The sequence below is a fragment of the Aquarana catesbeiana genome, linkage group LG01 (genome assembly GCF_042186555.1).
Source record: "Aquarana catesbeiana isolate 2022-GZ linkage group LG01, ASM4218655v1, whole genome shotgun sequence".
NCBI lineage: Eukaryota > Metazoa > Chordata > Amphibia > Anura > Ranidae > Aquarana > Aquarana catesbeiana.
The window spans coordinates 601,981,045-601,999,023 of NC_133324.1; the positions used below are offsets into that span (position 1 = coordinate 601,981,045).

Below are 17,979 nucleotides of genomic sequence, written 5' to 3' on the forward strand. Positions count from 1 at the left end.
TTTTTTTTTTTCAGTCTGCAATACAGGAGCCATTTTTGAGAAGTACAAAGCCTGAATCTTAACGGGTGTTTGGCTTCACAAACATGGCTGCCAAGTGTTAATACACTCACTAAACAACCGCGCTCTAGTGCACGTCGTTTCATTCAACTTTATTATAAAGACAAGAGTGTTTGCATTTATTCAGTATTATTTATTCATGGGTTAAGAGGTGTAAATATGGATTCTTTTTTTTGGAACCTTGGCTTACCACCAGACCTAAACTAAAATTTATGATAAAAGAAAAAGAAAAGATTCCGGGCAGAACATCAAAAAAACACAAAAAAGGGAGTGAAATAGTGAAAACTGGTGTTGTAAAATCAGACAAATAAATAATAAAAAGGTGTATATGTGGTCGTTTGACTCTACCTAAAAAATATTATGGAATCCAGATATCGGGGTTTTAGGCCACTTTTGGTGTCAAAAAAATGGCCCAAGTGTGTTACACCCCCTGTCTGCCACTAATAAATGATATGCGGGTAACTGGTGGACAAATAAATAATAAATACCCCTAGTGTGATAAGCACACAGAAAATTGAGCAGGTAAGCTGGTGTGGGCAACAGTGTAAATTCAGTGTGTTACACCCTCTGGAATAAAGGGTGTCAGAGGTTAAATCTCCTTTTATACCCAAAGTGATTCATGTGTTTGATCCTTTGTGTCAGAGATCAAAACATAAAAATAAAAGGTAAATGCAAAGTAGACTAGTGTGTTGCACCCTCTGGAGTAGAGGATGCCAAATGTTAAAAAATCTTAGTGCAAATAAAGTGACATGTGTGTTTGATCCTCTGCATCAGAGACCAAACCACAAACGTGATCACAAATATAAATAATATCTGTAACGGGCAAATATGAAACTCTTTTGTGAATACAAAGTTAAAGAAATGAATTCTTTTGTGAATACAAAATTGAATACATAAAATAAAAATAAATAATTGAACTGTATTAAATGATATACAATTTCATTGAATTAAGTGACTTAATGCTTTAAAACAGTGTGCGGTGCCCATTCAAAAATAGTTCTGATTTTTCTCTCAGGTGACAAATGGTGCCAGGTGACTTTATCCGTGCTGGAAATAAGTTTGCACTCACCAGATGGCATTACCCCCCCCCCCCCCCCCCGGGGGTATTAAGCGTTCACAGTATTAGCCACTGTGTAGCTCTCTGGAGCCTGCTGAATGGTTTGCAAGTCAGATGCTGGATGGTTGATGATTAAAAGAAGCTCATGGCACAGGCATCCGGGGTAAAGCGGTCCACAAAAACCATCCCTCGCACCACCGGCTCTCACCGCTGTCAGTCTGTAATCGTGCCCACGGTCACGATTGCAGACCACGGTCATGATTGCAGACTGATAGCGCCGGCGTTGCGAGGGATGGTCTATGTGGACCGCTTTACCCCGGATGCCTGTGCCATGAGCTTCATTTAATCATCAACCATCCAGCATCTGACTTGCAGACCATCCGCAGCCACGTACAAGTCCATGGATTTCTTCGGACTGTAAATGATCCCTTGAAGACTGCTGCTGATGCTAGGCCCCACCTCCATGCTGACACAATCCTCCTCCTGCTCCTCCTCGTCCTCTTCCTGTGTGATCGGTGGGCACGCAGGAACACTGTCTGGTTAAAGGGGGCCTTGAGAGGTAAGGAAGTCCTCCTCTTCCTGCCTCTGTTCTGCCTCAAGTGCCCTGTCCATTATTCTACGCAGCGTGTGCTCCAACAGGTGGACAAGAGGGACAGTGTCACTAATGCATGCACTGCCACTGCTCACCATCCTCGTGGCCTCCTCAAATGGTAACAGGACAGTGCATGCATCCCTGATCATGGCCCACTGGCGTGGGGAAAAAAAACAAGCTCCCCTGTCCTGGTGCCATAGTCGTATAGGTACTCATTGATGGCCCTCTGCTGCCAATGTTGAGTTCCACCTGGTGTGCATGTCACAGATTAGGCGGTTATTGGGCAGGTTAAATTCCTTTTAGAGGTCAGCCAGCCGAGCACTGGCATTATATGACCTGCAGAAATGCACACAGACTTTCCTGGCCTGCCTCAGGACATCCTGTAAGCCCGGGTACCTGCCCAAGAACCACTGCGCCACCAAGGTAAGGACGTGAGCCAAACAGGGCACATGGGTCAGTTGTCCCTGTCGGAGGGCGGAGAGGAGGTTGGTGCCATTGTCGCAAACCACCATTCCTGGCTTAAGCTGGCACGCCGTCAACCACCTCTGAACCTGCCCCTGCAGAGCTGACAGAATCTCTGCCCCAGTGTGGCTCCTGTGCCACAAGCATATGTTCGCTCCAGACATATGTTGCAAATAGCAATGGTGCAATCTGCTGCACACGTCTCAAAAAAGGCCCACACCGAAGAACTTTTGGAATAACGCGCGGAGTCACCAGCGCCCTGCACTTGCGGAGCTCTGCGGTGCAATGCAGTTGGTTGGCTGCCCTTAAGCTGGCCCCTGGAAGATACCCTGCCTCGTTGGAGATGTGCCTCCTCCATCGCCTCCTCACTCCTATCAGGCACCCACGTAGAGTCAGTGAGCTCATCATCCCCTCCCTCCTCGTCACTGAAGCAAACCTGGCAGTATGCTGCAGCTGGGGGAACATGACTGCCAGTTTGTTGTCCTTCTTGGGCAACCCCTCTCTCTGGGCTCACGTTACTGCCTTCCTCAAGCTTGGTACCATCATCGGAACTTTCAAAACGCTGCGCATCCTCCTGCAGCATGTACACGACACTGTGGTCGAACAGTTCGGGGGACTCCTCCAGTGGGGCTAGGGAAGGAGTAACTGATGATGACCTCGAGTCCAAGGAATAGGCTACTTTGGCACCTGCATTGGCAGCCAAGGTAGCCTGGGTGACAGAGGATGAGGACGGCTTGGTCATTCACTCTGCCAACTCTTCGGCATGTTGTGGCTCAACATGGCCAGCTGCTGAGAAAAAGGACAAGCATGCCCCACGGCCACGTGCTGATGAGGATGCACCATGTCCATGACCAGCACTGTTGCCTCTAGACACAGAGCCTGCTTGCCCTCTTTTATTGGCTTGTGACTGTCTGCCTCTCCTTGTTGGCCTTCCACCAGCAATTGTGTGCAGTTAGCTTTAGTTGCACACTGTGCACAGGATACAGTACACTGACTGAAAATACTGCAGCTGCCTGCCTGTAAGTATATTAGGAAGAGAACACCAGCAATTGGCCCATAATGTTCGCAATTTGTCGAACGGCCTATGTTCAGGTCTAACTTACATTCGACTCGAACTTGAAGCTTATCCCTACTGTGAACGCTTAATACCCCCGGGGGGTAATGCCATCTGGTGAGTGCAAACTTATTTCCAGCACGGATAAAGTCACCTGGCACCATTTGTCACCTGAGAGAAAAATCAGAACTATTTTTGAATGGGCACCGAACACTGTTTTAAAGCACTAAGTCACTTTATTCAATGAAATTGTATATCATTTAATACAGTTCAATTATTTATTTATATTTATTTTTATTTTATTTCACATATTCAATTTTGTATTCACAAAAGAATTCATTTCTTTAACTTTGTATTCACAAAAGAGTTTCATATTTGCTCGTTACATATATTATTTACATTTGTGATCACGTTTGTGGTTTGGTCTCTGATGCAGAGGATCAAACACACATGTCACTTTATTTGCACTAAGATTTTTTAACTTTTGGCATTCTCTACTCCAGAGAGTGCAACACACTAGTCTACTTTGCATTTACCTTTTATTTTTATGTTTTGATTTCTTACACACACAAAGGATCAAACACATGAATCACTTTGGGTATAAAAGGAGATTTAACCTCTGACACCCTTTATTCCAGAGGGTGTAACACACTGCATTTACCCTGTTGTTTCCCATACCAGCTTACCTGCTCAATTTTCTGTGTGCTTATCACACTAGGGGTATTTATTATTTATTTGTACACCAGTTACCGGCATATAATTTATTAGTGGCAGACAGGGGGTGTAACACACTTGGGCCATTTTTTTGACACCTAACACCCTGACATCTGGATTCCATAACATCTTTTAGGTAGAGTCAAACTACCACATATACACCTTTTTATTATTTGCCTGATTTTACTAAGGCAGAGGGTGTAGCACAACAGCAGTTTTCACTGTTTCACTCCTTTTTTTTTTGTTATGTTCTGCCTGGAATCTTTTCTTTTATCATAAATGTTAGTTTAGGTCTGGTGGCAAACCAAGGTTCCAAAAATATGTTTTTCATTCCAAGGCCCCCCAATTGCCAGACATTTCTTTTCCACCTAGAGAGAAATAGCGCCATATCTACACCTCTTAACCCAATTTTTGCTCCACATAGGTGGTAGTAATATGTAGAGGCAGCAATTTCTCTTATACTTTATATATATATATATATATATATATATATATATATATATATATATATATATATATATATATACACACATATACATATATAATTTTTCATTTATTTTTTTTAAATATATATATTTTTTTTTTTTTTTTGATTACTGGGGCACCCACCTGTTTACTTTCACATATATTCGCTTGATAAATACCGTGGCGCAATGTCACTTACCATTTACCATTATTTTATTCATGCATAAATTATTAATAGTTCCTATAGCTCTCCTATGTATGAAAAGCATAGCGCGCTGTTCCAAGGCATCGTGTTTAAACACAAGAGCGCCCTCTGCTGGTAACTCCTTGCGCCTGTAATATGTATTATTGTAGAAGGAGACGGTTGTAATGACGTCATGATCCGCTCTCCACTCCCAGCCAGGGATCCTGCGCCCGAGAGGAGGACGGGAGGCTGGGAGAGAACCCGGCAATGGCTCAGTGCGCATGCGCAGAGCATGGTGCTGACTGAGTAACAGCTGACTGGCAGTGTTCTGGATGTGTTCGCCCGGTTTGAGGGCACCGACAGTAAACCAGAATGAAGAGCCCCGTTCTTCTCCTCACCTGGGCGGCCACATTGTCCAAGGTTAGTGCTGAGGAGGCCGACTTTTCTGAAGGAGAAGAGGCGGCAGGGGATGCCCTCTGATGGTGATGTGAGCGCCGACATCTCCTATGAGCAGAGTGTTTGTCCTTCCTAGGATGGAGGGAGACTCCCAGATAATCATGGCTGCACAGCACACTCACACTTCACCCTCCACCCTCCACATAGTACGGCTTTGTTCCTGATGGCTTCCTGGTAAAGGTAACAAGGGAGATCTGAGATACATGAACCTGGGCATTGAACGCCCATACGCCGTACGTATACGTCACTGAGGGGCCAGTGTTCCTGTGCTGAGAGCGCAATCACAGCGCAGGGACCGAGCTGTCCAAGACAGCCCTCGCTCTCTATTAACCGCCCAAATCACATGACACCCCGTCACATGATTGCCAATCCCAAGTATCCTGAAATGGCAGCAGATGGGTGCAAAGCGAGACGTATGTCACCAGCACACCAGAATCTCCAAAACAGGTCCAAATCTTTTACCCCCCCCCCCGGGTCCCATTCTGCCCTAACATCTTCTTGCCTACCCCAGCATCCCTTTAAAAAGGTTCTAAACACCCGGGGTGGGAAGGATCACCAATCATAGCGAGAAGTATGTCACCAGGATCTCAAACCGGTCCAAAGCTTTTACCCCACCTAGGGACCCATTCTGCCCTAACATGTTTTTGCCTACCCCGGCGTCCCTTAAAAAGGTTCTAAACACTCAGGGTTGGGGGAGGGAAGGATCACTAATCATAGCAAGAAGTATGTCACCAGGAGCTCAAACCGGTCCAAAGCTTTTACCCCACCTAGGGACCCATTCTGCCCTAATGTCTTCCTGCCTACCCCGGCGTCCCTTAAAAAGGTTCTAAACACCCATGGTGGGGGGCGGGAAGGATCATCAATCAGCGAAAAGTACATCAATGGTACACCAGGATCTTCAAACCAGGTCCAAAGATTTTACACCACCTAGGGTCCCATTCTGCCCTAACATCTTCTTGCCTACCCCGGCGTCCCTTAAAAAGGTTCTAAACACCCATGGTGGGGGGCGGGAAGGATCACCAATCATAGCGAGAAGTACATCAATGGCACACCAGGATCTTCAAACCAGGTCCAAAGCTTTTACCCCACCTAGGGTCCCATTCTGCCCTAACGTCTTCCTGCCTACCCGGCGTCCCTTAAAAAGGTTCTAAACACCCATGGTGGGGGGCGGGAAGGATCATCAATCAGCGAAAAGTACATCAATGGTACACCAGGATCTTCAAACCAGGTCCAAAGATTTTACCTCACCTAAGGGTTCCCATTCTGCCCTAACGTCTTCCTGCCTACCCCAGCGTCCCTTAAAAAGGTTTTAAACACCCGGGGTAGGAAGGATCACCAATTGTAGTGAAAAGTATGTCACCAGGATCTCCAAAACGGGTCCAAAGCTTTTACCCCACCTAGGGTCCCATTCTGCCCTAACATCTTCTTGCCTACCCCAGCATCCCTTTAGGGCACAATTTTGCTGTGAAAATTGACTAAAGACCCCCAAACAATATATATATGTTTTTAAATAAAATGAACATTTAAGCAGATGACAAAAAGTAAAAGCACTGGTGTAAGCAGGCTCTAATAGGTATAGGTACCCGGTTTGATCAGGGAACAATTCAACCACTTCAGCCCCGGAAGAATTTACCCCCTTCCTGACCAGTGCGTTTTTTGCAATTCGGAACTGCGTCGCTTTAACTGACACTTGTGCGGTCGTGCACCGTGGCTCCCAAACAAAATTGACGTCCTTTTTTTTTCCCAGAAATAGAGCTTTCTTTTGGTGGTATTTGATCACCTCTGCGATTTTTATTTTTTGTGCCATAAACAAAAAAGTAGCGACAATTTTGAAAAAAAAGATGCATTTTTAACTATTTGCTATAATAAATATCCAGAAAAAATATTTAAAAAAACATTTTTTTTCCTCAGTTTAGGCCGATACGTATTCTAATACACATTTTTTCACAATTTTTTTTTTTTTAATTCCCTTCTCCAAATATGTAGTGCAGCAGCACGAATATGCATTCTCTTAGAGTCCATCCACACTTGTGCGATTTCCATTGCAACTTTTCAGTGAGACTTGATGTGACTTTGCGATTTTAGAGGTGTGCAGCTTTGATGCTGCTCTGGCTTTGAACAATGTGATTGTTTTTGCTCTACAAAGTCGCATGTATATCAGCAGGTGAGACTTTGATGCGACTTTGAGGTCTATTGCCCTCAAGTTCCATAAAAGTCGGACCAAAGTAGTGCAGGAACTACTTTAAAGTTGCTCAAATATAAACTTTACTCATTGGGTGCAACTTGTCATGTGACTTTGGGGTCCAAAGTCGCATGACAAGTCACACAAGTGTGAATGGGGCCTTAGTGTACTACGATGCCACTGAAAATGAAGAGGAAATGTAACACACAAACACGTGTATGGTGCGTTAACTTGCCTTACTGACACACATAGGTGTGAATCCAGCCTGTGATTGGGTTACACAGAAGCCCAGTGGTGTAGTGGTAGCACTCTCGCCTAGCAGTAAGAAGGGTCACTGGTTCGAATCCCAACCACGACACTACCTGCCTGGAGTTTGCATGTTCTCCCTGTGCCTGCGTGGGTTTCCTCCGGGTACTCCGGTTTCCTCCCACACTCCAAAAGACATGCTGGTAGGTTAATTAGATCCTGTCTAAATTGTCCCTAGTATGTATGAATGTGAGTTAGGGACCTTAGATTGTAAGCTCCTTGAGGGTAGGGACTGATGTGAATGTACAATGTATATGTAAAGCGCTACGTAAATTGATGGCGCTATATAAGTACCTGAAATAAATAAATAATAATAAATAAATAAGCCAGTCTCGCACCCGGGTTCTGTTGAATGAGCATGCCGGAAAACCAGCATCCAATCAGCACACGCAGCGAATGGCTGCGCGCACTGATCAGTGTGTTCTGGAGGGGGCAGTCCCCCTGTCAAAACACAATAGCTCAGTGGGGGAGATTGCTGCAAATGCATCGCTTGTATTAGTACAGTTTATCTGTAAATTTTTTATTTTCATAGTGCATACCCAGCTTAAGGCTTAATGCACGCTAAAAACTGCTTTAAAAATGCTGAACAAAAAACGCTAATGTTTTAGGGTTTTTTCCGGTGTTTAAGCTACATTTAGCATCAAGAAGTGGGGCCGCCGGCATCCTTAACAACCAGTAAATAGCGCCGTGTCCTTATCAACAGGCCAGTCATCAGCTGTCAGTGAGGTTCCCCGCTGACAGCTGAATGTAAAAAAAAAAAAATTGCCGCCAATAAAAAATTGTGAAAGGGGAATCCCATGCCAAAATGTAAAAAGAAGCACTTCCAAAAGAAAGGAAAAACACTGGGCACCGGCATTTAGCAGAGTTTAGGAGCTGTCAGCATTTTTTCTGCCAAAACGCTGCTGCTCCAGAACGCTAAAAGCCTATGTCCGCATGAACACATACAGTAGGATAACATGGAGCGGAGTTTAGAAGCTGTTAAAAAAAAAAAAATCACGTCTGACGCCCGAAACCACAGCTGTAAAAACAAACAAGGCCTAATGCCCCGTACACACGGTCGGACTTTGTTCGGACATTCCGACAACAAAATCCTAGGATTTTTTCCGACGGATGTTGGCTCAAACTTGTCTTGCATACACACGGTCACACAAAGTTGTCGGAAAATCCGATCGTTCTAAACGCGGTGACGTAAAACACGTACGTCGGGACTATAAACGGGGCAGTGGCCAATAGCTTTCATCTCTTTATTTATTCTGAGCATGCGTGGCACTTTGTCCGTCGGATTTGTGTACACACGATCGGAATTTCTGACAACGCATTTTGTTGTCGGAAAATTTTATATCCTGCTCTCAAACTTTGTGTGTCGGAAAATCCGATGGAAAATGTCCGATGGAGCCCACACACGGTCGGAATTTCCGACAACACGCTCCGATTGGACATTCTCCATCGGAAAATCCCACCGTGTGTACGGGGCATTAGTGTTTCTCTCATGACGTGTTTCCATGAAGCCAAAACAGGAAAGGCCTGGTGGGTGTAAAATCACGGTGGACTGTACTTTGTGTCCACACACAAGTGCAGCATTGCATGGGAGGTAGATTTTAGTGTTTTTTTTGGCATTGAATCTGCTCCATCCCTATTACTAAATGGATATGTATGATACCTTTTGCCTAAGCAGATCATCCCACCACCCTGGAGTTCTAGGGGAAGGACAGTTGTGGGGTCCTAGCTGAACCATACACCTTCAGTATTTTCTTGTCCTGGAAAAGTAAGCGGGGCACCGTCAGTTCATGCATGAGTTTTCTGAGAGAGTAAAGGCCCACCTATAAGTGACTCAGATTGTGGCCAATTCTTGCTAAATTAGTCAAATTTCAAGCCGAGAGTGGTCCTGCAAGCACCACATTTAAAAACTGAGTAATGCGGGTGGAAAATGATCGGTCAGAACAGTGACTGCGCCCGATCAGATGCAGTCGCTGTTCGACAGCCCCATTGTATTCATGCAGCCACGGGTGCTGCGGCTGTCTAAATAAATGAGTCCTCCAGTGGAGATTCCTCTATTCATGCTGTTAGCTTGTTCAGCCCTTACATCGACTCGGAAAAGATTCCTGCATTACTTCGATTCCACTTTCTTGCAGCTTGAGTTCCAGAGCGTGTAAAGTCTCACTCAAAATCACGCAGGAGGTGAATGCCTGTTTCTTTTTTTTTTTGTTTTTGTTTTTTCAGCCCAAATTTTGGAATGGGGTGGACTCCAATGGGCGAATTTGACAGGTGGTGCTGCCAGTCAAATTCAACAAGTGGAATGAAAGCAAAGCATTGTGACTTGCAGCATGTGTACAGCCCTCACTGGCAGTATGTTATCTTTTAGGTAGGCAGTCGGTGGGCTATACGTTTGTGTGCACAGAATACCAAGTTATTTTACAAATTTACGACTAGACATATCTCTGACCTCTTTATCCTCCAATAGAAGGTTTTTTTTTTTAAATCCTTACCATTCACCTATCTTATTAAAATTCCAAGATTTATGCTCCTAAAAAATAGCTGAAATTGCTGGTTTTTACGCGATTGTCCTTTTTTTTTTTTTCTTTTGCTTTCCACAAAACTCTACCTGAGATGTCAAAGAGAATGAAGGGCCAAATATCTATACATGGTTTTCTGCAGCTAACAAGCACTTGTCATGGTTTATAGCGGTTGGGAGGAATCTACACTGCAGAGCTGTTTTTTAATGGCTTGTGTCTAACAGCCTCTGTTCTAGATTTCTTTGCATTGCAGGGAATTGAACAATGCATATGTGACTAATCCAGACTGCCAGGCTTGCTTGATAAAGGCTTGGGAACATCGGTCTTTTAGGCAGTCATATTTTTAGCAAATATAATATAGGTGGGTCAGAGAATAGCAGTTCTCTATAGGGGGGTGGACCTACTTTCCCTGCTAAAGTTGGGTTGAGCAGGATATTTTTAGAGATAATGGCATAATAAAGGGCTTTACTCAATATAGTTTTGTGCCTACATTTTGACTGACGTCAGTGAACTGTTATTTTTATGCTGTACTTGCTGTACTCAACATTTGACCAAGCTCTCATGTTTTACAAAAAAAAAAAAAAAAATGATGGAGTGCATTTTGCATATCACCATAACGCTGTATGGTGCCTTACTAAAGTGTTCTTGTGGTCTACAAATGTGAAGTTCTGGTGACGACCAGGGATTGCCTCACTTGGATGAATTTCCTCTCACTTCCTACTTCAACTATGGGACAGAAAGTGAAAGGAACTCTCCCCAATAGGACACAGATGGGAAAAAAATAAAATAAAAATTATGGTGGTATACCCACCCATTACTCTATCCAAAATGAAAAAAAAAAAAAAATTGCCTTTAGCTAATTTAAAAACTTTAAACCTCATTTGCCATGTAGTTGCCCACTCAGAGTGAATCTTGGTAAGCTTGTAAATTTGAGACCTTGTTAGGACGGCATTCTACTACATAACTTGGTGTACAGAGATCGTACTTTAAAGTGGTTGCAAACCCTTTACAACCACTTTTTGTTACAGGTAAGCCTATAATTAGGCTTACCAGTAGTTACACTGGATATCTCCTAAACATGCGCGGTTTAAGAGAGCTCCCCTGTATTTGCATGTGCTGACGTCATCGGCACATGCGCACTGAAGCAATGGCAGTACGTGCAATTGGTTCAGTTAGACTGTGCCGTTACCGGCAGATCCCGCGCACATGTGCGGGAGTGATGTCATTGCGGCTCTGGCCAATAGCAGCGCCAGAGCCCGCAATACACGAAAGTAACTCTGGGAGCGATGTCGGCCGCCGGAGCGGGGTATGAGGATGGCTGGCAGGGGCTTCGATCTCAGGTAAGTAATTCATAATGAGCTAGTATGCTATGCATACTAGCTCAATTATGCCTTTGTCTTGCAGGTTTTTTTGTTTTTTTTTTTGTTGGTTTTTTTAGTTTTTTCTAGGGTTTACAACTACTTTAAGGGTCCATACACACTGGGCTTAAAGAAACACCAGTTTTTTTTACAGAAAAAAATACTTACATAGAGCAATTTTTTTACCTTAATGCATCCTTGCATTAAGGTAAAAAAATTTTAGGTATCGGCATCCCCCCTCTCCCCCCCCCTTTTACTTACCTGAGCCCTCTTTCAATCCGTGCCGTGCACATCTGCAGCTCTCCTCTCCCCTCACCCCTCACTGAGTGTCCCTAGCTTTGCTGGGGCACCGGGAGCCATTGGATCCCAGTGCTGTCAATCAAAGCCAGTGACAAGGGAGCAGGGGGCAGGGCCGAGTCCCACTGTCTGTGTCAATGGATGCAGCAGGAGCTCAGGAGCAAACAAGCATTGGACAAAGGGGAGGGGCCAGGAGCACCGGCAGGGGACTTGAAAAGAGGAGGTTTGAGGCCGCTCTGTGCAACTTCATTGCACAGAACAGGAAAGTATAGACATGTTTGGTATTTTTTTATTTATTTTACCTTTACGATTACTTTAAGAACCGCCTGCCCGCAATGTACTGCAGACACGTGACCTGTACAAGCACAGTGATGTACCTATACGTTGCTGGCCTCTTCCGGGTACAAGGCATGTGCGACCCTGTCCGCCTACATGACACCCGCCAACAATGATTCATGGCTGAGACCTGCTGATCGGCTGTGTCCAATCACAGCCCAGAGCCCTGTGTTGACAAATAACACAGGGCTCTGTACACAGGGAATAATCTCTCTATTACTGATCACTGTATTAGTGGCAGTTAGTTCCCACCCAGTGTAAGTTAGTGTCAGATTAGCCGTCAACTATTACAGTCCTAATATAAGTCACTGTACACCGGTATTAGTAGTATATAAAAAAAATTGAAGTATATATACCATAGTTTGTAGATGCTATAACTTTCACGTAAGACAATCAATATACACTTTATTGAGATTTTTTTTTACCAAAGACATGTAGCAAAATACAATTTGGCCTAAATTTATGAAGAAATGTAATGTTTTTTACTTTTTTTTTATGTTTTATAGCAGGAAGTAAATATTAACATTTTGTTTTTTTTTTCCAATTTTTTTTTTATTCATATAAGAAAAAACCCAGCGGTGATCAAATGCCACCAAAAGAAAGCTCTATTTTATATGTAAAAAAATCATACAAATTTAATCTGGGTACAGCGTTGCATGATCGTGCAATTGCCAGTTAAATTTGCGTAGGGCTAAATAGCTAAAAATGGCCTGGTCATGAAGGGAGAAAAAACCTTCCGGAGCTGATGTGGTTACAATTTTACTCTAATCATCCTAATGTACATGGACACAGGATAACATTGAGCTGCTTCTACAGGCAAAACACAAAACTCCTGTAGAAGCAGCGTTTTTTAAGCCCAGTGTGCATACTCTATATAGTTTATAAATAGCTTAAAAAGTAACTCAACACTGAACCTTGGAGTACACTGCTAACAACCATTCAGAGTATGAATCATTAATTACAACTATGATCTTAAAACCAATGCTTTATACATTTACAGACTGAAATGTTTAAGGCCGGCCATACACAGTGCGGTTGCAGGAAAGAAATTCGCACAATTCCCCCATCAACACAGTGCTGACGGGTGAATCCCTCCTGCTGAGCAGTTGTTTTCAACAGGTGGGGGAAGCCGTCCCCGCCAGGAGAAGACAGTGATTATTGCTTGCGGATATAGCAGCCGTTAGCGATAATTGAAAGAGAATCCGGCAGGCTGGTTGTACCCAAGTTAATTGATTGATCAACTTGGTACACTTTATTGTCCAAAGTATTGGAAGATCTGCCTTTACACGCACATGAACTTTAATGGCATCCCAGACTCAGTTTAGGAGTGTGTCTATAGGAATGTTTGACCATTCTTCCAGAAGAGCATTTGTGAGATCAAGCACTGATGTGGATGAGAAGGCCTGGCTCACAGTCTCTGCTCTAATTCATCCCAAAGGTGTTCTATTGGCTTGAGGTCAGGCCTGTCAAGTTTATCCACACTATATTGCCAAAAGTATTGGGCCACCCCTCCAAATCCTTTGGTGGAGGGGGCTTATGGTGTGGGTTTGTTTTTCAGGGGTTGGGCTTGGCCCCTTAGTTCCAGTGAAGGGAACACTTAAGGTGTCAGCATACCAAGACATTTTGAACAATTTCCTGCTCCCAACTTTGTGGGAACAGTTTGGGGATGGCCCCTTCATGTTCCTACATGACTGCACACCAGTGCACAAGTCCCATAAGGTCCATAAAGACTTGGATGAGTGAGTTTGGGGAGGAGGAACTTGACTATCCTGACCTCAACCTGATAGAACACATTTGGGATGAATTAGTGGAGACTGCGAGCCAGACCTTCTCGTCCACATCAGTACCTGACCTCACAAATGCACTTCTGGAAGAATGGTCAAACATTCCCATAGACACACTCCTAAACCTTGTGAACAGCCTTCCCAGAAGAGTTGAAGCTGTTATAGCTGCAAAGGATGGGCCAACTCAATATTGAACCCTACGGACTAAGACTGGGATGCCATTAAAGTTCATGTGAGTGTAAAGGCAGGCGTCCCAATACTTTGGACAATATAGTGTACATTCAGCCTGCCCATTAACAGTTTGAATCTCGACTGGTTTCTGCTGAACCAGCCGAGATTTGAACCATGTATGGTCGGCCTAAACCTATAATCCTAAAGAGGAGTTAAACCCTTCTATCCTTTACAGCTGTGGAGTGCACCATCTTAGCCTTTATTTAGATCTGCAGGTGCCATGGTGCTGCACTTGTGATCAGCTATGACGCCAGCCATTTGAAGGCTTGAATGTTTGGTTGGGGGCTTATTGGCACACAGGCAGCAATTGTGACAGACATCAATAGGGGCATGTCTTGAATGTGTTTGTTTTGTTAAATCAGTCAATTTAGTTCCACTTTAACGTACACATTAGCCACCTATGTCAAATGCTTTAGTGAAGTCTAAAGCTGGCCATAGACGGGCTGAAATTCAGGCTCCATGCACACTACATGATAAAAAAATGCTAATATTTATATTTTTTTCCAGCATTTTTGCTGTTTAGGAACAGTAGTGTTTTTGTTAAGGATCAGATAATCGCCCATGTCCTCAACAACCAGTAAATAGCTTCCAGATTCTGATAAGTCACCCCCCCTCCCACACCCACACAACAATGAAGCCAGGGCCCTTGTCTTCATCAACATGCCCCAAAGCACCCCCCCATGTTGAGGACATGTGGCCTGGTCTGGTTCAGGAGGGAGGGGGAGTGCTTTATTGTCACCCCCTTTCTCGGCCTGCCAGGCTACATGCTCGGACAGGGGTCTGGTATGGATTTGGGGGAAGGAGGCCCCCTAGCTATTCATTCGTTGTTAAGGATGCTGGCGGGCTGCTGGCCAGAAAACAAAAATGCTGGAAATGGGTGCTTGACAGCTATTAACAGTGTTAAGGAGCTTCTAGGAGCTGTCAGATTTTTTTCCAGCTGGTGAATTGCTCCCAAAAAAGCAAAAAAAAAAAGCCTTTTTTTTTTTCTTTAAATCTGCTTCTAGACGCTGAAGCTGGAAAACGCTTCCAGCTTACAATAGTGTGCATGGGCACATAGAATAACACTATTTGCTTCTAGGGGCAGAAATAAAATAAAAAAATGCCTAAACTAGCTGCTAGGAGCTTAAAAATAAGGCTGGCCATACACAGAGCGAACTTCTTTCCTGCAACCACAGGCAGTGTTGATGAGGGAATCCCTCCTGCCGGGCCATTGTCTTTTCCCGACGGGGAAAGGGTGGACAGTGATTATTGCTAGTGGCTATAGCAGATGCTAGAGATAATCGTAGGTAAAAAGTTTCCATGATTGTCATTTAGAAATATTTGGTTGTTTGAATCAGCAATTTCATTTTGATCTATCAAATAACTGAAGGACACAGTAATATTTCAGTAGTGAAATGAGGTTTATTGGATTAACAGAAAATGCGCAATATGCATCAAATTTGATTTGAATACCTGTAACTACTTAGCACTGATTGATTGGAACACACACTTGGTTTGGTGAGCTCATTAAGCCTTGAATTTATAGATAGGTGCATCCAATCATGAGAAAGGGTATTTAAGGTGGCCAATTGCAAGTTGTTATTCTCTTTGACTCTCCTCTGAAGAGTGGCAACATGGGGGGGCCTCAAAACAACTCTCAAATGACCTGAAAACAAAGATTGTCCTACATTATGGTTTAGGGGAAGGCTAAAAAAAAGTTATCGCAGAGATATAAGCTGTCAGTGTCCACTGTGAGGAACATAGTGAGGAAATAGAAGACCACAGGCACAGTTCTTGTTAAGGCCAGAAGTGGAAGGCCACATAAAACATTGGTGAGGCAAAGGTGAAGGATGGTGAGAACGGTCAAAAACAGCCCACGGACCACCTCCAAAGACCTACAACATCAACTTGCTGCAGATGGTGTCACTGTGCATCCTTCAACAATTCAGCGCACTTTGCACAGGGAGAAGCTGTATGGGAGAGTGATGTGAAAGAAGCCTTTTCTGTACACACGCCACAAACGGAGTTGCTTGAGGTATGCAAACGCACATTTGGACAAGCCAGCTTCATTTTGGAATAAGGTGCTGTGGACTGATGAAACAAACATTGAGTTATTTGGTCATAACAAGGGGCTTTATGCATGGCGGCAAAAGAACACAGCATTCCAAGAAAAACACTTGCTACCCACAGTAAAATTTGGTGGAGGTTCCATCATGCTGTGGGGCTGTGTGGCCAGCGCCGGTACTGGGAATCTGGTTAAAGTTGAGGGTCGCATGGATTCCACTCAATGTCTGAAGATTCTTGAGAATAATGTTGAAGAATCAGTCACAAAGTTAAAGTTACGCCGGGGCTGGATACTTCAACAAGGCAACGACCCAAAACACTGCTCAAAATCTACTCGGGCATTTATGTAGAGGAACAAGTACAATGTTCTGGAATGGCCATCCCAGTCCCCAGACCTGAATATCATTGAACATCTGTGGGGTGATTTGAAGCGGGCTGTCCATGCTTGGCAACCATCTAACCTAACTGAACTGGAGATGTTTTGTAAGGAATGGTCCAAAATACATTCGTCCAGAATTCAGACACTCATTACAGGCTATAGGAAGCGTCTAGAGGCTGTTATTTCTGCTAAAGGAGGCTCTACTAAATATTGATGTGATTTCTCTGTTGGGGTGCCCAAATTTATGCACCTGTCTAATTTCGTTTTGATGCATATTGCGCATTTTCTGTTAATCCAATAAACCTCATTTCACTAGTGAAATATTACTGTGTCCTTCAGTTATTTTATAGATCAAAATGAAATTGCTGATCCAAACACCCAAATATTTATAAATGACAATCGTGGAAATTGTCAGGGGTTCCTAAACTTTTGCATACAACTGTAATATCCATAGTTGCTTGTGACATAAGATGAAGTGGATCCTATACTCCTAGATTGTAAGCGCTAACGAGCAGGGCCCTCTAATTCCTCCTGTATTGTAATTGTACTATCTGCCCTCATGTTGTAAAGCGCTGCACAAACTATTGGCACTATATAAATCCTGTATAATAATGGCTCCACTGTTACAATTCACTGCTTTCACAAAAGAATATGTTGCGACATCGAGGTGTTTTGAATATTCTGTTTTTTAATATGGAGAGTAGATCAATGTATTGTATTAGAGTATATGGACCAATTCTAGGTATTGTGATATGTGGTGGATTTCCCTCAAGGTGTAATGCTTACCAATGATTTCAGTCCAGCCAGGTAGTCCTGTTTTAAGTGTTGTTGGCCCACTTTTATTTGAAAAGAATGTAAAAGTTTCAGAAAACAAACAGTTGCCTTCGTAGTGTTTTTCCTTCTTTTGCAGCACCACTGCTTAGGCCTCAAGCTTAGTTCTTTGGCTGGTCCCTCTGACTGCTACACAGCACCCCTGTACCTCTCGCTCTGCACTCTCTCAAGCCCCCTCCTGCACTGATCTATGCCCTGGCTTGGGACCTCTTGTCTCCAAGGTTGAGCCCTGTGACTAATAAGGGTGTGCACACACAAGACCTGCTGGTGTTTGGTATGACCTGGACACAGGGTAAGAGGCTTCGTCCCTCCCAAGACTCTTTGAAGTCTCTGAACTCCACAACTCACTTTGAGAATCGAAAAAAAATCTCAGAACTGATACTGTGGAGCCCCTCAATTTGCATCCTTGAGAATTCTGCGTACCCTTTGCAGTAAAACAGCATGGTCACAGTATATTGAGTAAATCATATTGTACGTGAGTTGTGTAGTTTTTTTTTTTTTTTTTTTTTTTTTTTTGTGTAGGGTAATTGGAGTGCCAGTGTTTATAGGTATACATGTGAAAAATGAATATATTTATTTCAAGGGTATTAGAATTGTATTATCCATAGGAAAATACATCAGTTGTTGCTACAATCCCTTTTAGAATATCTTCTTTGTAATGACCACAGTAGTTAATTT

At 43.6% G+C, this 17,979-nt stretch overlaps 1 protein-coding gene across 2 annotated transcripts in view; it reads left to right on the forward strand.

Moving 5' to 3' along the window:
- The first annotated feature begins 4,778 nt into the window (after nucleotides 1-4,778).
- Nucleotides 4,779-17,979, forward strand: part of SPPL2B (signal peptide peptidase like 2B) — a 69,027-nt gene continuing 55,826 nt past the window's right edge. Inside the window, exon 1 of one of the 2 annotated variants that reach the window (XM_073598850.1) lies at nucleotides 4,779-5,005. In XM_073598850.1, coding sequence (XP_073454951.1) covers nucleotides 4,958-5,005 — 48 coding nt within the window. In that variant the 5' untranslated portion in view covers nucleotides 4,779-4,957. The remainder of the gene's footprint in view (nucleotides 5,006-17,979) is intronic. The other variant, XM_073598840.1, reaches the window with a different exon arrangement.